Source organism: Salarias fasciatus, chromosome 7, assembly GCF_902148845.1.
Source record: "Salarias fasciatus chromosome 7, fSalaFa1.1, whole genome shotgun sequence".
NCBI lineage: Eukaryota > Metazoa > Chordata > Actinopteri > Blenniiformes > Blenniidae > Salarias > Salarias fasciatus.
Window position 1 is genome coordinate 21,777,588 of NC_043751.1, and position 22,858 is coordinate 21,800,445.

Sequence of the window (22,858 nt, forward strand, 5' to 3'; positions counted from 1 at the left end):
GGATCATAAAAGTACAAATGTACAAATGTGCCGATGTACAGCAGAGAGCCTGGCAGCAGCAATAGGACAACAATATATCTATTGTTTACTGTACAGATGAGAGATAAATATACGTACGTATATCAATGCAGAAATATTTACATTGGTAGTAGACAGTTTAACAGAGTACTGTGTTCAGGACTCTGATTGCACTGGGGTAGAAGGACCCGCTGAATCTGGAGGTGCGGGCCTTGATAGACCTGTATCTCCTCCCTGAGGGCAGCAGTGAGCCCAGGGTGTGAACTGTCACCGGCGACGCTTGTGGCCCTGAGCAGACATCTGGTGTTGTAGATGTCTGACAGAGAGGACAGCTGCTCTCCCATGATGTTCTGTGCTGAGTTCTTGACTCTATCCAGAGCCTTCCTGTCGGCCTGAGAGCTGCTCATGAACCACACCAAGATGTTGTGGGTGAGGATGCTCTCTGCAGAACACCTGCAGAAGGACAGCAGCAGGTCCTGGGACACGTTGACCTTTCTCAGTGACCTCAAAAAGTACAGAACTGTCAGAACCGCACCGAGCCCATATTCTGAGGCATCGGTTGTGATAAATGTTGGGAGCACAGGGTTGTAAATGGCAAGCGCTGGACTTTTCCGGAGCATTGTTCTGAGATCATTGAAGCTTTTGTCTGCTTCATCAGTCCATTCTAGTCCAGCTTGGTTGTTTGATCTCATTAGTTCTCGCAGTGGCTCTACTGCTGTTGCATAGTATAAGAACTTACTGAACCAGGATGTCAGTTCCAGAAAAGAACGCAGAGCTGCCATGCCCTTTGGGGCAGGAGCTTCAGCAATGGCTGTCAGGTGCTCTGGGCTAGGATGCAGGCCTTCCTGGGAGATGACATGTCCCAGGAATGGGATGCTTGTCCTACCGAATGAGCTTTTTTCAAAGTTGATCTGCAGGCCGACTCCTTTCAGATGTTTGAGGACAGAATATAAGTATTCATCATACTTTTCTTTGGAAGGGCCATGCACAATATTGTCATCCAAATAATGTTGTACACCTGGCAAATCTTTCAGGACTGTGTACATCGTTTTCTGAAATGCAGATGGTGCTGAAGCTAGCCCAAAAGTAACTCTGGTATACTGGAAAAGTTCATCGTGTGTCATAAAAGCAGTGAGACTTCGGCTATCAGGGTGAAGAAGTAACTGATGGTAAGCTGATTTAAAATCAATCTGCCTGAAATGTTTAACACCAGCCACTTTCGTGAACATGTCTTCCATATAAGGAAACGGGTTACAGTCCATTATCACACTTTTATTAGGCTCACGGAGATCCACACAAAGTCTCAATCCTCCTTGGCACTTTAGTACCACCACGAGGGGACTCACCCACTCAGACGTTTCCACTGGTTCAATGATGTCTGCTTGAAGTAAGTGCTTGAGCTCAGCTGACGCCTCCTCACATACGCTGAGTGGTCGACGTCTCAGTTTCTGGCGTACAATCTGCACTGCTTTGGTCACTTGAACCTTGTGGCTGAAACCTTTAGCACAGCAAAGATGGTGAACTGAACCAGAATCAGCGCAGTTCACCATGCATGATTGCATCACAGTATTGACTTCTCTTTCATCATCATTTTTAGTGTTGATCATTTCTCCTCCAATAATGTCCTGGTCTAAGCCCAGTAACGGTGATCCAGTTTTAACCACATAGACTAATGCTCTGATCTGGCAACGTGTAAAACAGCCGCTGTCCTTCCGGACCCAAGCAGTGTAGGACAGAGGGGCGTCTTGCATCTGGCCGTCTGTTTTTCGTAGCATTTATTAGGAGCATGTAGTTATCAAAGAACTTTCGCCATGTCACAAATGGTATCGTCGGCTCACCGGCTTGATGTAGAAACCGCGGTGGGGCCGGTACTGGTCCGATCATCCTCGTCGCCAATTTGTTATGCTGTGTTTTGGTCAAGGAGGAGACGTAGATTCTTTACACATCTTTTATTTCTTCATCTTCTTTTAAAAACTCTCATTCTTCTTCTCTCCCTCTTTTTCATTCTCTCTCTCTCTCTCTCTCTCACACACACACACACACACACACACACACACACACACACACACACACACAGGTATGGAAGTAACACAGCAACAGCACATCAACACTTACACAAGCATAACAATCATCGACCTCTGACCTCTGAACTCTGAACTCCAACCTCCGTGTCCTGGTGCCAACTGCACCCCTGTGCTTGAACATGGTGTTCCTGATGGACAAGCTGTGGCTCGCACAGAAGTCCAATAACAGAACACCACTAGGGTTCAGATCAGAAAGGCTGTGCGATCCAATCACCACCCTCCAGGTGTCATTTTCAAAGTAAATAAAACCGATTTTCAATGGCGACATTTCATCATCCAGCTTAGCTGAGTTTATATCCATGAATAAGTCGTTTCATCTTCACACTGGTCCCCACAGCGACTCCTGCAGCTTCTGAGTTAAAGTTTAATAGAGAAAAAAAACTACCATGACATTTATTGATGGAGACAACAGATTGTTTAAAGGGAGTGTTTGTTCGGTGACAGGTGAAAAATGGGAATGATTTAAACTAATTTTTAACTAAATTTCCTTCTTATTATGCATTATTGTACTGTAGAAATAAAGTTTGATTTGATTTGTACCTTAGTGATTCTAATCTGTAGCGGTGAGACAAAACTTCAATTCACATCTTATTGGCATTTGAAAATTTATGATTTTCAAAGTAGTTGTGTTAATTTCAAATTTTAAAATTTTTTTTAAATTGTAAATTTTATTTTCAAATGTGACATTTCATCATCCAGCTCAGCTGAGTTTGCATCCACGAATGAGCTGATTTGTCTTCACACTGGTCTCCACAGCGACTCCTGCAGCTCCTGAGTTAAAGTTTAATCTCCCTGGAACTGATGGCTCTGTAGATCTCCTCAGTCAGAGGAACGTAAGTCCTTTTATCAGTGTCCAGGAAGTATAACTGATCCTCTATATGAACAGGGTTGAATCCCTCCTCCACCAACTTCGCTTTCTTCAGCTTGAATGTTCCAGTGAACTCCAGGCACGGCTACAAAACAGTTTGGAGGTAAAGATTTAGATCAACACAGAAGAAAAGCCTCCATGACCAAAGGCCTGTTCTACAAAGCAGGATTAACATACTTGGGATATCTCTCCCTGGATTGACTTAGCCAGACATTCACAATCCTGATAAGTGGTATTATGAAACAGGTTATCAACTCGATAATTCAACTGAGGCTTTGCCAAATTTGCGTCTATAAAAGAGGATGGTATCTGCAGCCTCTGACTGACTGCAAACACATAGAAACCCTGAAGAGCAGCGTACTTTACCATGGAGACAAATATTTTTCAGTAAAAAAGGTCCATGCATCAGCATCGACAGGATTTTCAAAGAAAGGACAGTTCATTTTCTAAGAGCTTTGATTGGTATGTAGACAGTTCTTTTGTACTGAATGATCACCCATCCTGGGGCCTCACCTATAAAACCCTGCGGGAAAATCTGACAATAATGGTGCGTGGGAACGCAACGCAAACTTCTGTCCGCAAAAAAAATTCGGGAGCCAAAAAAAAGTGCGCCGCACAGCTGTTCGCAATTTCCAAGTCACGGTTTCAAATCCTGCGGAGAACGTGTCGGTGGCCGATCACACCCACAATCCTGCCCCAACTCCACCCCTTGGCACCATATATGGGTATGCAAATGAACTCATGAATGAAATTTGGGTATATTAGACGGTGAGGCGCACGCGCGGAGCCTGCAGATAACCGCGGATCAACTGCGGTCAAGCCCGCCCTCATTTCAGAAAGCACGGTCAACCTAGCACTCAATTGATTCTGTGGTGCGCGCATACTTTGTGCATTACGGGAACAGCGTTTTCACAGTGACTTCACAATAAAAGCTCGGTTAAGTTGAATGTGATCTTACTTTTGATTTGGTTAACCAAGTTACGATCTTCAAGTTTTCACGACCTGGACTGACAGGCACAGTAAAATAGATAATCTTCTGCGACAATGTCAGAACTAAATCTATCAAATCAAACACCAACACACACCAAACACCAACAGACGCCAATAACAAATACCCTGTTACCAACAACCCACTCCACTTCTGTCTGATAGAACCCCCCCCCGCCCCCGCAGGGTCCCATTCACCGATTGTCATCCAGATCTGATGTGTGGTTTCAAAATAAGAGCCCTCTGAAAACTCACATTTTGACTCATCCAAACGAATTCAAAGATGCATTGCTCCAAAACGCCCTGTTGCCGAGATACCATTCCACTTCTCACTGATAGTAGGCCCCCCCAGGGTCCCAGTCACCAAGTGTCATCCAGATCTGATGTGTATTTTCAAAGTAAGAGCCCTCTGAAAAGCGCATTTTTGACTCATCCAGCCAAATTCAAAGTTGCATTGCTCCAAAACGCCCTGTTGCCGAGCAACCATTCCACTTCTGACTGATAGTCGACCCCCCCAGGGTCCCAGTCACCAAGTGTCATCCAGATCTGATTTGTAGTTTCAAAATAAGAGTCCTCTGAAATCTCACATTTTGACTCATCCAACCAAATTCAAAGTTGCATTGCTCCAAAACGCCCTGTTGCCGAGCAACCATTCCACTTCTCACTGATAGTCGGCCCCCCCAGGGTCCCAGTCACCAAGTGTCATCCAGATCTGATTTGTAGTTTCAAAATAAGAGCTCTCTGAAAACTCACATTTTTGACTCGTCCTACCAAATTCAAAGTTGCATTGCTCCAAAACGCCCTGTTGCCGAGCAACCATTCCACTTCTGACTGATAGTCGGCCCCCCCAGGGTCCCATTCACCAAGTGTCATCCAGATCTGATGTGTATTTTCAAAGTAAGAGCCCTCTGAAAAAGGGCATTTTTGACTCATCGAGCCAAATTCAAAGTTGCATTGCTCCAAAACTCCCTGTTGCCGAGCAACCATTCCACTTCTGACTGATAGTGGACCCCCCCAGGGTCCCATTCACCAAGTGTCATCCAGATCTGATTTGTAGTTTCAAAATAAGAGTCCTCTGAAATCTCACATTTTGACTCATCCAACCAAATTCAAAGTTGCATTGCTCCAAAACGCCCTGTTGCCGAGCAACCATTCCACTTCTGACTGATAGTCGACCCCCCCAGGGTCCCAGTCACCAAGTGTCATCCAGATCTGATTTGTAGTTTCAAAATAAGAGTCCTCTGAAATCTCACATTTTGACTCATCCAACCAAATTCAAAGTTGCATTGCTCCAAAACGCCCTGTTGCCGAGCAACCATTCCACTTCTCACTGATAGTCGGCCCCCCCAGGGTCCCAGTCACCGAGTGTCATCCAGATCTGATTTGTAGTTTCAAAATAAGAGCTCTCTGAAAACTCACATTTTTGACTCATCCAACCAAATTCAAAGTTGCATTGCTCCAAAATTCCCTGTTGCCGAGCAACCATTCCACTTCTCACTGATAGTCGGCCCCCACAGGGTCCCAGTCACCGAGTGTCATCCAGATCTGATGTGTATTGTCAAAGTAAGAGCCCTCTGAAAAAGCGCATTTTTGACTCATCCAACCAAATTCAAAGTGAGATTGTTCCAAAATGCACTGTTGCCAAGCCACCATTCTGACTGATAGTAGGCCCCGGGGGCTGCTGCGTGTGATTTTGCCTGCCGCCGCAAGGCATGATGGGACGCGGGACTGGGTTTTGGGCCATTTCTTGCCGGTTTGCGTATTCTGTGTGGTTTATTTGTGTTTCATTTATTATGCATGTGTTTTGTTCATTGTTGTTCTCTGCTGTTGCCGTGTTTTCCTTCATTTTGTGTTCCTTTTTGTGTGCACCGTGGCTCAGGGGGACCTTTGGGGGAGGGATGCGGCCTTCGCGCCGCTGGGGAGGGCCTGTTGCTTGTGAACCTAAAGGTCAAACTCAGTCTCCTTCGTTGTCTCCGCCGCTCGAAATCGCCACATTGGTGTCAGAAGTTGGATGGAGCCACGGCAAGCTTCAGAGAGAAGACGCCCGGAGAACGCAGGAAGGATCGCCGCGCAGTGGGGGACTCCGAGCCGGCCCGACGGGTCCAGCGATCGGCCGAAGCACCGTCCAGAAGCGGCGAGGATGGCTGAGGACGGTGGCGATCGCGTGGATGCGGGAGCTCGCCCACCCACCGCTCCAGCGAGAGCCGCCGTCAAGCTGCCGAAGTATGATGGCGCCGGCTCACTGGAGCTCTTCATCAAGCAGACACGAGTCGCCGCAACGCACAACAGCTGGAGTGGCCAAGACACCGCCGCGCATCGAGCCCTGGCCTTGGAAGGCAAGGCCCAGCAAGTTCTCTTCGACTTCGTGCCCGGAGAAGAGCGGATCCTGGCCGCATTAATCACCGCACTGGAGCGGCGCTTCGGGCGGCGCACCATAGAGGCCGCTGAAAGGGAAAAGCTGAATAACCGCCACCGCCTTCAAGGAGAAGGGCGTCTTCTTTGGCGGCGTTAGCCAGTTGAACACGGGGCGGCGGTGATTTGGCGCCGACCCGCGGTGTGGAGGAGATTGTCTCGGTTAGTTCTGCTTCCCAGAGGGCCTTCTCCAGGGTCTGTGGTGTAGCGAGCTGCACATGCTGATGCAGCCGCCTGGGGCGGGAGTCCTTGCTGGAATGCATGGAGGAGTTACTCCAGTTACTCCAGCACGCTTACGGGGAAGGTGGGGAAGCCCTGCCGTGCGAATAACTGGACGTCAGTGGCGAAGGAGCCCAGGTTTTCTCCTTGGCGACGGCGGCGGTTATTCAGCTTTTCCCTTTCAGCGGCCTCTATGGTGCGCCGCCCGAAGCGCCGCTCCAGTGCGGTGATTAATGCGGCCAGGATCCGCTCTTCTCCGGGCACGAAGTCGAAGAGAACTTGCTGGGCCTTGCCTTCCAAGGCCAGGGCTCGATGCGCGGCGGTGTCTTGGCCACTCCAGCTGTTGTGCGTTGCGGCGACTCGTGTCTGCTTGATGAAGAGCTCCAGTGAGCCGGCGCCATCATACTTCGGCAGCTTGACGGCGGCTCTCGCTGGAGCGGTGGGTGGGCGAGCTCCCGCATCCACGCGATCGCCACCGTCCTCAGCCATCCTCGCCGCTTCTGGACGGTGCTTCGGCCGATCGCTGGACCCGTCGGGCCGGCTCGGAGTCCCCCACTGCGCGGCGATCCTTCCTGCGTTCTCCGGGCGTCTTCTCTCTGAAGCTTGCCGTGGCTCCATCCAACTTCTGACACCAATGTGGCGATTTCGAGCGGCGGAGACAACGAAGGAGACTGAGTTTGACCTTTAGGTTCACAAGCAACAGGCCCTCCCCAGCGGCGCGAAGGCCGCATCCCTCCCCCAAAGGTCCCCCTGAGCCACGGTGCACACAAAAAGGAACACAAAATGAAGGAAAACACGGCAACAGCAGAGAACAACAATGAACAAAACACATGCATAATAAATGAAACACAAATAAACCACACAGAATACGCAAACCGGCAAGAAATGGCCCAAAACCCAGTCCCGCGTCCCATCATGCCTTGCGGTGGCAGGCAAAATCACACGCAGCAGCCCCCGGGGCCTACTATCAGTCAGAATGGTGGCTTGGCAACAGTGCATTTTGGAGCAATCTCACTTTGAATTTGGTTGGATGAGTCAAAAATGCGCTTTTTCAGAGGGCTCTTACTTTGACAATACACATCAGATCTGGATGACACTTGGTGAATGGGACCCTGGGGGGGCCGACTATCAGTCAGAAGTGGAATGGTTGCTCGGCAACAGGGAATTTTGGAGCAATGCAACTTTGAATTTGGTTGGATGAGTCAAAAATGTCAGTTTTCAGAGGACTCTTACTTTGAAAATACACATCAGATCTGGATGACACTTGGTGAATGGGACCCTGGGGGGGCCTATTATCAGTCAGAAGTGGAATGGTTGCTCGGCAACAGGGCGTTTTGGAGCAATGCAACTTTGAATTTGTTAGGACGAGTCAAAAATGTGAGTTTTCAGAGAGCTCTTATTTTGAAACTACAAATCAGATCTGGATGACACTCGGTGACTGGGACCCTGGGGGGGGGCGACTATCAGTGAGAAGTGGAATGGTTGCTCGGCAACAGGGCGTTTTGGAGCAATGCAACTTTGAATTTGGTTGGATGAGTCAAAATGTGAGATTTCAGAGGACTCTTATTTTGAAACTACAAATCAGATCTGGATGACACTTGGTGACTGGGACCCTGGGGGGGTCGACTATCAGTCAGAAGTGGAATGGTTGCTCGGCAACAGGGAGTTTTGGAGCAATGCAACTTTGAATTTGGCTCGATGAGTCAAAAATGCGCTTTTTCAGAGGGCTCTTACTTTGAAAATACACATCAGATCTGGATGACACTTGGTGAATGGGACCCTGGGGGGGCCTACTATCAGTCAGAAGTGGAATGGTTGCTCGGCAACAGGGCGTTTTGGAGCAATGCAACTTTGAATTTGGTAGGACGAGTCAAAAATGTGAGTTTTCAGAGGGCTCTTATTTTGAAACTACAAATCAGATCTGGATGACACTCGGTGAATGGGACCCTGGGGGGGTCGACTATCAGTGAGAAGTGGAACTGTTGCTCGGCAACAGGGCGTTTTGGAGCAATGCAACTTTGAATTTGGCTGGATGAGTCAAAAATGCGCTTTTTCAGAGGGCTCTTACTTTGAAAATACACATCAGATCTGGATGACACTTGGTGACTGAGACCTTGGGGGGGGCGACTATCAGTCAGAAGTGGAATGGTTGCTCGGCAACAGGGCGTTTTGGAGCAATGCAACTTTGAATTTGGCTGGATGAGTCAAAAATGCGCTTTTCAGAGGGCTCTTATTTTGAAACTATAAATCAGATCTGGATGACACTTGGTGACTGGGACCCTGGGGGGGCCCACTATCAGTGAGAAGTGGAATGGTTGCTCGGCAACAGGGCGTTTTGGAGCAATGCAACTTTGAATTTGGTTGGACGAGTCAAAAATGTGAGTTTTCAGAGGGCTCTTATTTTGAAACTACAAATCAGATCTGGATGACACTCGGTGACTGGGACCCTGGGGGGGTCGACTATCAGTCAGAAGTGGAATGGTTGCTCGGCAACAGGGCGTTTTGGAGCAATGCAACTTTGAATTTGGCTGGATGAGTCAAAAATGCGCTATTCAGAGGGCTCTTACTTTGAAAATACACATCAGATCTGGATGACACTTGGTGAATGGGACCCTGGGGGGGGCGACTATCAGTGAGAAGTGGAATGGTTGCTCGGCAACAGGGCGTTTTGGAGCAATGCAACTTTGAATTTGGTTGGATGAGTCAAAATGTGAGATTTCAGAGGACTCTTATTTTGAAACTACAAATCAGATCTGGATGACACTTGGTGAATGGGACCCTGGGGGGGTCGACTATCAGTCAGAAGTGGAATGGTTGCTCGGCAACAGGGAGTTTTGGAGCAATGCAACTTTGAATTTGGCTCGATGAGTCAAAAATGCGCTTTTTCAGAGGGCTCTTACTTTGAAAATACACATCAGATCTGGATGACACTTGGTGAATGGGACCCTGGGGGGGCCTACTATCAGTCAGAAGTGGAATGGTTGCTCGGCAACTGGGAGTTTTGGAGCAATGCAACTTTGAATTTGGTTGGATGAGTCAAAAATGTCAGTTTTCAGAGGGCTCTTACTTTGAAAATACAAATCAGATCTGGATGACACTTGGTGAATGGGACCCTGGGGGGGCCTACTATCAGTCAGAAGTGGAATGGTTGCTCGGCAACAGGGCGTTTTGGAGCAATGCAACTTTGAATTTGGCTGGATGAGTCAAAAATGTGCTTTTTCAGAGGGCTCTTACTTTGAAAATACACATCAGATCTGGATGACACTTGGTGACTGGGACCCTGGGGGGGGCTACTATCAGTCAGAAGTGGAATGGTTGCTCGGCAACAGGGCGTTTTGGAGCAATGCAACTTTGAATTTTGCTGGATGAGTCAAAAATGCGCTTTTTCAGAGGGCTCTTATTTTGAAACTATAAATCAGATCTGGATGACACTTGGTGACTGGGACCCTGGGGGGGCCTACTATCAGTCAGAAGTGGAATGGTTGCTCGGCAACAGGGCGTTTTGGAGCAATGCAACTTTGAATTTGGTAGGACGAGTCAAAAATGTGAGTTTTCAGAGGGCTCTTATTTTGAAACTACAAATCAGATCTGGATGACACTCGGTGAATGGGACCCTGGGGGGGTCGACTATCAGTGAGAAGTGGAACTGTTGCTCGGCAACAGGGCGTTTTGGAGCAATGCAACTTTGAATTTGGCTGGATGAGTCAAAAATGCGCTTTTTCAGAGGGCTCTTACTTTGAAAATACACATCAGATCTGGATGACACTTGGTGACTGGGACCTTGGGGGGGGCGACTATCAGTCAGAAGTGGAATGGTTGCTCGGCAACAGGGCGTTTTGGAGCAATGCAACTTTGAATTTGGCTGGATGAGTCAAAAATGCGCTTTTCAGAGGGCTCTTATTTTGAAACTATAAATCAGATCTGGATGACACTTGGTGACTGGGACCCTGGGGGGGCCCACTATCAGTGAGAAGTGGAATGGTTGCTCGGCAACAGGGCGTTTTCGAGCAATGCAACTTTGAATTTGGTTGGACGAGTCAAAAATGTGAGTTTTCAGAGGGCTCTTATTTTGAAACTACAAATCAGATCTGGATGACACTCGGTGACTGGGACCCTGGGGGGGTCCACTATCAGTGAGAAGTGGAATGGTTGCTCGGCAACAGGGCGTTTTGGAGCAATGCAACTTTGAATTTGGCTGGATGAGTCAAAAATGCGCTTTTTCAGAGGGCTCTTACTTTGAAAATACACATCAGATCTGGATGACACTTGGTGACTGGGACCTTGGGGGGGCCGACTATCAGTCAGAAGTGGAATGGTTGCTCGGCAACAGGGCGTTTTGGAGCAATGCAACTTTGAATTTTGCTGGATGAGTCAAAAATGCGCTTTTTCAGAGGGCTCTTATTTTGAAACTATAAATCAGATCTGGATGACACTTGGTGACTGGGACCCTGGGGGGGGGGGCACTATCAGTGAGAAGTGGAATGGTTGCTCGGCAACAGGGCGTTTTGGAGCAATGCAACTTTGAATTTGGTTGGACGAGTCAAAAATGTGAGTTTTCAGAGGGCTCTTATTTTTAAACTACAAATCAGATCTGGATGACACTCGGTGACTGGGACCCTGGGGGGGTCGACTATCAGTGAGAAGTGGAATGGTTGCTCGGCAACAGGGCGTTTTGGAGCAATGCAACTTTGAATTTGGTAGGACGAGTCAAAAATGTGAGTTTTCAGAGGGCTCTTATTTTGAAACTACAAATCAGATCTGGATGACACTCGGTGACTGGGACTCTGGGGGGGCCGACTATCAGTGAGAAGTGGAACTGTTGCTCGGCAACAAGGCGTTTTGGAGCAATGCAACTTTGAATTTGGCTGGATGAGTCAAAAATGCGCTTTTTCAGAGGGCTCTTACTTTGAAAATACACATCAGATCTGGATGACACTTGGTGAATTGCACCCTGGGGGGGCCTACTTTCAGTGAGAAGTGGACTGGGTTGTTGCCAACAGGATTTTTTTTTTTTTTTTTTTGGGCGTCTGTTCGTGTTTGGTGTGTGTTCGTGTTTATTTTGATACTTTGTATTGTCGCAGGAGAATATCAGTTTCACTGTGCCTGTCACTCCAGGTCGTGAAAACTTAAGAAAACTAACTCGGTTAACCAAATCAAAAGGAAGATCTCATTCAACTTAACCCAACTTTTATTGTGAAGTCACTGTGAAAACGCTGTTCCCGTAATGCACAGAGTATGCGCGCACCACAGAGTCAATTGAGTGCTAGGTTGACCGTGCTTTCTGAAATGAGGGCGGGCTTGACCGCAGTGCGGATCAGGCGGATGAAGTGTCGAAAAATTAAGATTTTAATGACATTCGGGCGGGTTGTGTTGAAGCATTCAAATAAAAAAAAAGCAACATTTTAAATCTTATTCCAAACATAAAGAAACGAACGAAAACGATAGAAAACACTTTATGATCAGCTAAATGAGCAAAAGTGTGCATAATCATGGCATTTACAATTTAATCGCACATTCAGCAGAAAACAACGCAGCTTTTCCTTTTCAAGGCGATCAGCGTCTCGCTGCAGAACACAAGTGTCGCCGGCAGGTGAGACGCGCCGCATGCAGGCGGTGGATCTGCTGCTGTGGAGGGCTGAGGTGATGCTGCTGCCGTTATTGGTGAGGTGGAGAGCCGGTCTGCTGTCCTCTCTGGAGGACACAGCAGTGGAGGGACAGACGGAAAAATATTGAATGGGAGCAGGTGACCACAACGTGGTCAGAGCCATCGGGCCACTACTGCTGAAGTGAAAAAAGTGGTCCGACTTGAAGGTGAGTTGTCATAATTCATAGAGTCTCAACATTGCGGAAACATCTTTAAAAAAAAAGGAAAAAAAAAACTTAACATAAAAATGTAGTGGAAATGGTTGCACAATGTGATTGTGCGTCCAGGCATTATCTAGATTGTTTTGCCTCTGGAGTCAGCAGGATTTAATGCGCTGCAGCACATAGAGGCTGTGAACCCGGGATGATTCGGGGTTCGGACGTCAGATATGGCCATGGCTAAATAGCAAACATTTTTTGTGTCAATTTGCCATTTAATTGTGAACACTTTGAAGTGTGTATCATGAGAAAAATTGTCATACAAGGGACAGTCGGTATTTGTAAGTGCAGAGACAAAGACATTGTACATGTTTATATGTGATGTGTCTGATTGCTCCCTGTGAACTATTTATTTTGTGTTTATTTTAGAAGATGCAGAAAGGAGATGGTACAGGATGGAAACATTCCAAAGCGCACTGAACATGACTTCCTCAAAGTGTCTCCCCTCATGTGCTCATCACCACTCACTGTCTGTCTTAAATGTATATTTAAATTATATCGAACTTATGTCTGTTATTTATTTCGTTATATCTGTCTTGGATCTTGGTGTAAATTATGTTTGATTTATATCTGTCGGCTTCTATCTATTATTTAATTAAATGTGTCTTCCGATTTATTTCCGTTATATTTAATTCAACTTAAATAATTAGTTGTGTCGGTCAGTATATTCCTGTTATGCAATTATATCTAATTTTACATACAAACTATATTTAACTTTTCCTTGTATGGTTGGGCTTTGTATTTTTCTACTTTTCTTTCTACGTTTCTTGCCGCTGCAGCCCTGCAGTTTCCCCATGCGGGACAAATAAAGGCTTTTCAATTCCGTTTCCTTCTGCTTAGTCGTCTCCACGTAGTTTTTCTGAATTGTGCGGTCCCGTACGGCACCTATTTTGTTGGCGGTGAGGACCGCAAAGTCACGCGCATTTTTTCCCTTCGCAAAATGTATATAGGTACCTGCTTTGGCGCAGAGGGGCGGCACCGCAAGGTTTGGGGCTCGTTTTGTGCGCCGCAAGCTTTATAGGTAAGGCCCCTGGACATAACCTGCTCCGGGGCACTTTAACCATTCAATATAAGTTTGCATGTTGATTTTCCCCGGTCACAAGAGAACCAGTGGGGACAAAGGGGACATTTTTTTTTTCACTTTGTGAAGAGTTTCTTAAAGTCGTATGTGTTGCCATAGCCTCATTATGATGTTCAGATTGTCCGTTTCCTCCCTATCTTGCTACACCACATTTTGTGAAAATGCCTGCTGAAATGGTCAAGTTTGAGTTTGATCCGCTTATCCATGTGTGTGTGTGTGTGTGTGTGTGTGTGTGTGTGTGTGTGTGTGTGTGTGAGTGTGAGTGGGCGTGGACAGACACGTTCATGTGCATTCTGGAAAGCAGAACAGCCTGTTCTCAGGAGGGCTCGTCAGAGTGACTGAAGAGCACCACCGCTGCATCCACCGCTGAATCTCCGAATAAGGGATGAATTTGAGGCGAACAAACTTAAATATCATGCTTTGGGCTTCTGAGACCTATATGACATGACTGAAAAATACCATAATATGTCCCCTTTATTCCATGAAGATACCTCGATCAGAGACAATCCTGCTTTATAATACAGGCCTCAAGTCTCATCTGTAATCCGGTAAATCCACAGAAGATGACACCTTGTCCTTACCTGAATCCTGATGAATCTTGGTCTTGCATAAGCTGGGAGGTGATTGGAAACCTGCTTGTAAGTGTCTGAACAATCAAAGTCCTCCCCTTCTTTCAGGGTGATGGCTGCCATGCCGATCCGTCCCTCATGACCTTTTCAGGATGGTTGAATTCACAGAAAGATGAGATGAAATGAAGCATCTACACCCCACATTCAAGTCCTGCAGAATGTTTGTACCTTCAACTTTGACACCGTAAACATTTGCCTCTGACACGCAATGGGCCATGGTGAGAATATCTGCAACCTCGGATGTGGCCACGTTTTCTCCTTTCCATCTGAAATCAACAGATGATCAAGAATAAGTCAAGAGGAAACTGATTCAAAAGGCAACAAATGGAAAACTGAACAGATAGAGTCATCATCTGGAGGAGTGAAAAACAGTCCATCCATCCATCCATCTTCCACCGCTTATCCGGGACCGGGTCGCGGGGGTAACAGTCTCAGCAGAGATGCCCAGGCTTCCCTGTCCCCAGACACTTCCTCCAGCTTCTCTGGGAGGATCCCAAGGCATTCCCAGGCCAGCCAAGAGACTTAGGCTACGTTCACACTGCAGGGCTTAATGCTCAATTCGGATTTTTTTGTGAAATCCGATTTTTTTGCGAGTTCGTTCACATTTACAATAAAATGCGACTTGTATGTGATCTCCCGTCTGAACGGAATACCACCCAAAAGTGTCCCGCATGCGCAGAAGAGGACAGAACGACGTCACGCAGCAGCGCGCTTCAGTGTTTGCGGAACCCAGAAACAACATACAGAATCTACAGCTTTTCAAGCGTTGATGATTTATTTAAGAACTGATCAAACACGTATTCTTACAATTGAATAGTGAGCAATCATTTCAGTGCTGCGCTTCTAATCAGCCGTGCCGAGCTCCTTCTGTGTGTGTGTGTGTGTGTGTGTGAGAGAGAGAGAGAGAGAGACAGGGAGTGAGAGAGAGGGAGAGAGAGAGAGAGAGAGAGAGAGAGAGAGGGAGCGAGAGAGAGGGAGAGAGATAGGGAGAGAGGGAGAGCGCGCGTGTGGATATTATTATTATTTTTCCTCCCCGTTGTCCTGGCGCTGCAGAATTTAGCGAATGAGAAGGAAGAGAGCCAAGTTTTTGGCCATAGCGTTTTGTGGGGCAGTGGCAGCAACAGAGAAACGCAGTCAGGAGTGGGGGGACAGTGATGAGAGGCTTTAATGATACGGAGTTCAATAATATTTTTCGGACGACAAGAACTCCCTTAATGTGCGTCTGCGAGCGCCTTTTTTTAACACTCACGGTAAGACACACGTCTTCAGCGCCCCACATCGTGACGTGCAGGTCAGATAAATGCGACCTGGCCGTTCAGACTGAAGTCGCATGGCAAAAGATCCGATACGTATCGGATTTAGGACCACATATCCAAGTGACCTGGGTCGCATTTGAAAAAATCGGATCTGTGTCGTTCAGACTGTCAGGAAAAGATCCGATACAGGTCGCATAGGGGCAAAAAAATCGGATTTGGGTCACTTCAGCCTGCAGTGTGAACGTAGCCATAGTCTCTCCAGCGTGTCCTAGGTCTTCCCCGGGGTCTCCTCTCGATGGGACATGCCCGGAAGACTTCCCCAGGGAGGCGTCCAGGAGGCATCCTGAAAAGGTGCCTGACCCACCTCAGCTGGCCCCTCTCGATGTGGAGGAGTAGCAGCTCTACTCCGAGCTCCTCCCTGGTGACTGCGCTCCTCACCCTATCCCTAAGGGAGCGCCCAGCCACCCTACGAAGGAAACTCATTTCAGCCGCTGGTATCCGGGATCTTGTCCTTTCGGTCATGACCCAAGGCTCATGACCATAGATGAGGATGGGAACATAGACTGACCGGTAAATCGAGAGCTTCACCTTTCGGTTCAGCTCCTTCTTCACCACAGCGAACCGATCCAACGACCGCATTACTGCGGCCGATGCACCGAGCCGTCTGTCAATCTCACGCTCCATCTGTCCCCCACACGTGAACAAGACCCCAAGATACTTAAACTCCTCCACTTGTCACGGACCTCGATTATAATGTATTCATAAGGGCTGTGGACCTGCCCTTGGTCTGGCCCATCACCCAGGACCTGTTTGTCATGGGAGACCCTACCAGAGGCATAAAGCCCTAGACAACATAGCTCCTGGGATGACGTGGGCACTCAAACTCCACCACCACTTTAAGGTGGCAGGTCAGAGGGAAGGAACAGTACGACAGAAAATGAGTGGTCAAACCTGAAAGTGTCACCAACTCGGTCCTGAAAGTACACAAAGTTTTCTTCATCAAACCGCAGCAGATCACCCGTGTTGAAGTACAGATCTCCTTTTTTCAAGACGTCTCGGAGGAGCTTCTTCTCTGTCTGTTGCTTGTTGCCAGCATAACCACTGAATGGAGACCTCTGTGTTACCTTCCCAACTAAAAGTCCCGTCTCACCTGATAAAGAAAAGTGTGAAAAACATCAAACTCCTGAACCCAAAGTTTACAGATTAATACTGTGATACATTATTCAAATTAAATACTTAGACTGTATCTAAGTATTGAAAAAATATACAAACAAGAAGATATTCTTTGTCAACTGAAATTTGTTTTTTCATATGAAAATGTACAAAAAAACAAAGTGTCAAGGTTTCTTAGTGCCTCACCTGTGGCTACTTTGATGCACAGACCATCAGAGTTTCTGACAGGTTCCTCCTTCTCAACATCGAACTTGATAAATGCGTGTGGGAACATAAACTGAGAAGGGGAAAACAAAAATGTCATCATGATTTTTCTGGCGATGACTAAAACAGTTTCATCAATCATTGCCTCTATGATGAAGACTTTAATTGTGCATTGATTTGACCTTGAACGTCTCATATGTAAACAATCATCACTTTCAGAGAATCACCATTGTCAAAATTCTACATATTCATGGAAATATTGTTTCTTTCACTTCTTTGTGATTCTGATGGCTATGAAGTAGGTTTAGTTCTGTAACATCTAAGATAGGAGTTGAGAGACGGTGACCTGGATGAGAGGGGCCTCAATGATGTTAGTTGCTCTGTTGATGGATTGTGAGGTACATTCTTGATTTTTAACATTAACAAAACACTTAACAGTTTTATTTCCTAACACAATACCAATGACTTGTTGGCTGAAGTCAGAAAAACAGCTTCTAAACCGAAAGAGCTAAATTAATAAATTAATCATTTATGTGTATCCCGTGACTTCAACCACGTTCTATGTCACCTCAACTTTTTTTTTTAATTAATTTAAAATTGCTAAATTTACACATTCCCAGTTCAAGTTTTGGCTTCCCTGTGCATGCTGTATTGAGGCATGCACTGACTGAGCCTCACCCTGATTGCACAATCATTCCAAACAACAGGCCATTAAATGAGAGCGAGCTCATGGTAGGGGGAGCTTGAGTAGTGGGACATGCCCAGAACCCCCCCCCCCCGCCCCGATCCAGCTCCTCCCCCATCTCTCAGGGACTGACCACCCACCCTATGGAGGAAGCTCATTTCAGCCACTTCTGTCCGGGAGCTTGACCTTTCAGTTATGACCCAGAGCCAGAGCTCATGACCATAGGTGAGGGCAGCAACATACACTGGCCAAAATATCAAGAGCTTCGCCTTTTGACTCAACTTCGTCTTCACCATGGTGGACTGATACAAAGATCTCATCACTGCAGACGCTGCACGGATACGCCTGTCAATCTCACATTCCATCTTTCCCTGCTAATGAACAAGACTCTGAGATACTTGAACTCCTCCTCTTGGGGCAGGGTTTCTCCACCAACCTGGAGAGAGCAGACCACTGTTTTCTGGTCCATTACCATCGCCGTTGCTTCGTACTCAACTGAAAACCGCCCCAGTGAATGCTGTAGATCCAGATTCAAGATTCCAACAGGACAACATCATCTGCAAAGAGCAGGGACAAAATCCTGTGGTCCCCGAACTGGACTCCCTCCGGCCCCCGGCTTCTTCCACAAATTGTATCCATAAAAATGACGAACAGAACTGTTAGGGCAGTGCTGCCTGGAGTCCAACATGCACTGGGAGCAGGTCTGGCTGCCGACAATTTGAACCAAACACCTTCTTCATTCATACAGAGACTGGATGGCCCTTAACAAGGGACCCCAGACTCTGTACGCCTGAAGCACCCCGCATAAGATACCACGAAAACCTTCTCCAAATCCACAAAGCATGTATGGACTAGTTGGGTGAACTCCCGCGAACTCTCGAGCACCCTATGAGGGGTATAGAGCTGGTCCAGTGTCCCACAACCAGGACAAAAACCACATTGTTCCTCCTGGATCTGAGATCCAACTATCGGTTGCATAGTCCTCTCAAACATCTGTCTTTGAGCATTTGTTGGCTCACTCTTGATGTTTCAGCTTCCGAGTCTTGTTGAATGGTGGTGAGATATTAACCCTCCTTAACTTGGCTGTGTCTCTGACCTCTGAACACCTTGTACTTCTGGGTTCTGAGGAAGGTTACAGTTGCGGAATTTGCCATCGCTGGAGGACAAGTGTACTTTCATAAACCCTTGCAAATTATTTGTGTTTTGATGTAAAATGTTGAATTCTTGCAACAAAACATTTGATGGTTTTGTGATTAGAAGTCAGTGAAGCATGCTGCATTGCTTAAGAATGTTTTGAGTCATTTTATTCTGTTTAATGGCATATTTTTTAATAGGAAATTTATCTGACTAACAATTATACACACTTTGATATGTTGCGTTGATCTCCTGAGGACACACCCTCCCTTATTACACAAACACACATAACCTGTTATGCTCAAAACCTCCTTTATTCATACCTGATGCAGAATGTTCCTTCTTCCCACAGCACCGATCTTGGAAGTGTAGTTCATTAACACAACGTTTCCTTCGGTGGCTGCGTATATCTCTGTGACTTTAATATCCCCGAAGCGATTCAGAAATTCAGACCAAACGTCACTTCGGAGTCCGTTGCCGATGGCCAGTCTCACTTTGTGGTTCTTCTCATTGTCTTTCTACAAACAGTCAAATCAACAGTCACAACATATCACATTCATCAAGAAGTGATCATCACAGCTTGTTCAGAAATAGCCGTACTTTGGGTGTGTTGCAGAGGAAATGCAGAGTTTCACCGATGTACTGCATCACTGTCACATTATACTTCCTGCAGTCATCCCAAAACTGAGAGACTGAAAACCTTCTCTTCAGAACGACAGTTATACCTGCAAAAACACCAAATCACACCAGCATGGTCTCAATCTCATACTCCCAAACCAGGTGTGGAGATTGACTTGTTTCTTCTTTCAGAAAGATTGTTACCTCTCTCCACGGCTCCCATCATTCCAACCGCAAAGCCTGCCACGTGGTACAAGGGCAGGTTCACGTAGATGATGTCGTCTGCGGTGACTCCACATGTAATTAGTGAGAGGGATGCACCCCATAACGTCCCATGAGTGATAATGGCAGCTTTGGATAAACCTTACAAATTAAAAAATAAAGAAATGTCAGTGTTGCATCTTGCTTTTGATCAAAACACAGAAATAGAGTCAAAGAAATAGTCTCCATAGTGTACTCAGAATATCCAGGATGAAAATACTGCAGTATTACACAGTCAGCCCAGTATGTAATATAAAGGCAGAGGAATTCAGCACCCAAACCACTACTGATCTCTGGTATACCTGTGGTACCGGATGTGAAGATGTACAGAGCCGTAGTCCCGATGTTGACGTTGGACCTGAGGGCCGGAGACAGTGGCTCATCAAAATCCTGGGAGATCTTGACAGACAAAGGGACGATGTCAGGCACGCTGCAGCTGTCTGACAGGATGAACACCCTGATACCCTGCTCCTTCAGCGTGGGCAGAATCTCCTCCACAGCATCCTGCAGCTCTGCAAATACAGGAAAGTCTGTCACTGCCACACAATATGTGAAGAGTGCTCTGCACATTGGCTGAGATCAAGTTAGAAGACCCTCTGGGATAGCAGCACATGTTGAGAAACACATTGCTCAAATGTATGTATTTCTCTGTGGGAGACACTGCAGTGCCAAAGAAAACAAGTATTCAGTGACGAACTCCCTCAATGAACTTAGTCAGAGGAACGGAGCAAACATAGTGAAATGCCATTATAATATTTACTCCTTAATCCTGAAGTCTCTTTTGTTTTTTTGTTAATGTACATGTTCTGGTCTGTCTTGAAATATTTACAGTATTTTAAGTCAGCAACACACAACTACTTTTGATCTTGAACTGAAAGAAACAGCACAACAAAAGGGTATTCACAAAGTGTAATACACGTAATGACTGTTTCAGTCACTGCAACAAACAGTTTCTGGACCTCCTGCAGTACAACGGAAACTTTGAGCTTTTTCACCTGAGGGTCAAGATGTTAATAATTGACAAATCTGAAGAAATTTCCTTATTTTATCATCATTTTAGGTCAAAAGACAAAGTCAGCATTGACATGACGTGAGCTGCACACTTTCACCTGAGTAAAAATCCCCTTTAATAAACTCTTTCCAGGTCGCTCAGACATGATGAAACAAGAAGCATCAAGGCCATCACAAGTATATGAATGACAAGCACCACAAATGATTATCATGAAGCAAAACAGTCAGACAGCAACAAGCTAAGCCATCTAAAACTCATGTTGGGCAAAGTTAGTCAAACACTCCTGAGAAGAGGAGAAAATTGGTTACACAAGTTCAAAAGTAAAGACAGGAAATATGATGTATTTGGTGTTATGTTCTCTTAAATGTTGGCAGATCTGAATCCAGAGAGGGGAAGAGTACTGACAATTTGAACTACACTGTGCTCAATAAAAGCACTGCAAAGTTCTGTTCTCAGGTACCATCAGGATTACCTAAAAAGCATTGGCACCACATTTCATCCACCAATATGAAATATTTATTTTGAAAGTATAATTCTCTGACCAAAATTCAGATCAAGTTTTAATAATAGTCCAAATCGTGGATGCAGTCAGAAGCTATATATGATTCCTAAAGGTATTCAAGTAGTTTGTGGTGCTATTCCACTGCTGTGGTTTCTTCCCTCATCTCTGAGCACGTGTCTTACCTGGACAGGTGAGGAGCACTTTGGCTCCACAGCAGGAGAAACAGTGCAGCAGAGACTTGGATCTGATGTTGAAGTTGAGCAGAGCCGCCGGGCAGCCCAGCTTGGCCAAACCGAGCCAAGTCCACACGAAGCTGGGCTCGTTGGCCAGAAACAGAGCCACCGAGTCGCCCTCCTGGAGCCGGACCTCAGCCTGCAGAGCCCGGGCCACCTTGTTGCTCTGCTTGTCCACTTCTCCATAGGAATACGCACGGCCTTCGAAGTGAATGAAGACCTTGGAGGGATGTCTGCTCACCGCATCCAAGAAGTGGTCCACGATGCTGTAAAAAGGCTTGGACTTCTTGTATTTGTTCATCCTGATCATGACTCTGAGTCTCCTCAGCATGTAGGCGCAGTCCTGGAAGAAGTACGGGAATCGCTCTCTGAGGAGGAAGAGGACGATCAGCGCCAGTCCGGCTGCCACCGTGAAAAACACCAACATTTTAGCAGATGAGCTGCGACCAGAGTGGTGTCCGTCTGATTCTGAAGAGGTTACTGCAGTGACAGTTCACCCCCTGGAGAGGGAGGCGGGGCTCTGTGCGGCTCCACTGTGAGTGTTATCAGTCCACACTAACAAGAAAATCCACACTGTCCATGCATTTATAATAGAATAGAATAGAATAGAATAGAATAGAATAGAATAGAATAGAATAGAATGCATTTATTCTCATCATACATGTATGCCAAAATTTAAAAGCACCTCTTTGGTGCAATAGAAAGATAAAATAGGAAAAAAAGAATAGCAATAAATAATATTGCGCATATAAATATAAATAAATAATAACATAATAATACAGCGCAGCAAAAATGAGGCTAGAAGAGCCTTTAAAGCCTGGACTGAATCAGGGAGACCAAGCTCTGGTCCTATATTTGAGTGCATGAAGAAAGTCAATTCTAACTGTAAAAATGCCTTGCGTTTTACAAGAAGAAATGAAAACAACATGAAAGCTGACTCACTGGCGAGTAAATTACAAAGTAATAATTCTGCAGACTTTTGGAAGGAAATTAAGAGAATGAACTCTAACAAAACGTCCTCACCAACTAACACTGATAGTATTGATAGGTAAGCGGAGCTGAGCAGATCACTGAACCATGGCAGAAGCACTACCGTGATACTTTTAATGCTGTCAAAAGTGACAGTTTTTCTTTTGGTCCTGTGGACACGCATGATAACACAATTGTTTCTCCGCAAGAGACATTTGAGATTGTGATGAAACTAGAGAACAACAAGACATGTGGAGTAGATAAAATATCCGCTGAGCATTTAAAATATGCTAGTAGGAATTTGTTTCCTCTTCTGGCCATTTGTTTTACAGGCTTCCTGGTTCATGGAGTTTTGCCTGGCACGCTGATATCCGTCATTCTTGTTCCAATAGTGAAAGACAAAGCCGGTAAAATTAACAGCAAAGAGAATTGCAGACCCATCGCTCTGGCGAACACTGTGTCAAAAGTTTTGGAGAAGGCTGTCTTGAACAAGATGGAAAAGCATCTGTTAACATCTGACAGCCAGTTTGGCTTTAAACCCAAGCATGGAACAGACATGTGCATCTTTGCTTTGAAAGAGATCTTGGATCTTTACAGTAGACACGACACTACCATCTTCATGTGTTTTATTGATGCATCTAAGACCTTTGA

The 22,858-nt window shown here is 46.1% G+C and overlaps 1 protein-coding gene across 1 annotated transcript; it reads right to left on the reverse strand.

Moving 5' to 3' along the window:
* Positions 1–2,846: 2,846 nt before the first annotated feature.
* LOC115391288 (very long-chain acyl-CoA synthetase-like) lies at positions 2,847–21,665 on the reverse strand. Its single transcript, XM_030095413.1, has 10 exons — positions 21,188–21,665; positions 19,794–20,003; positions 19,435–19,593; positions 19,213–19,337; positions 18,936–19,130; positions 16,776–16,866; positions 16,368–16,566; positions 14,329–14,426; positions 14,113–14,243; positions 2,847–3,055 (listed from the first exon to the last, which is right to left on the reverse strand). The coding sequence occupies exons 1-10, from the start codon at positions 21,663–21,665 to the stop codon at positions 2,879–2,881; spliced, it is 1,863 nt and encodes a 620-aa protein (XP_029951273.1). The 3' UTR covers positions 2,847–2,878.
* Positions 21,666–22,858: the final 1,193 nt, after the last annotated feature.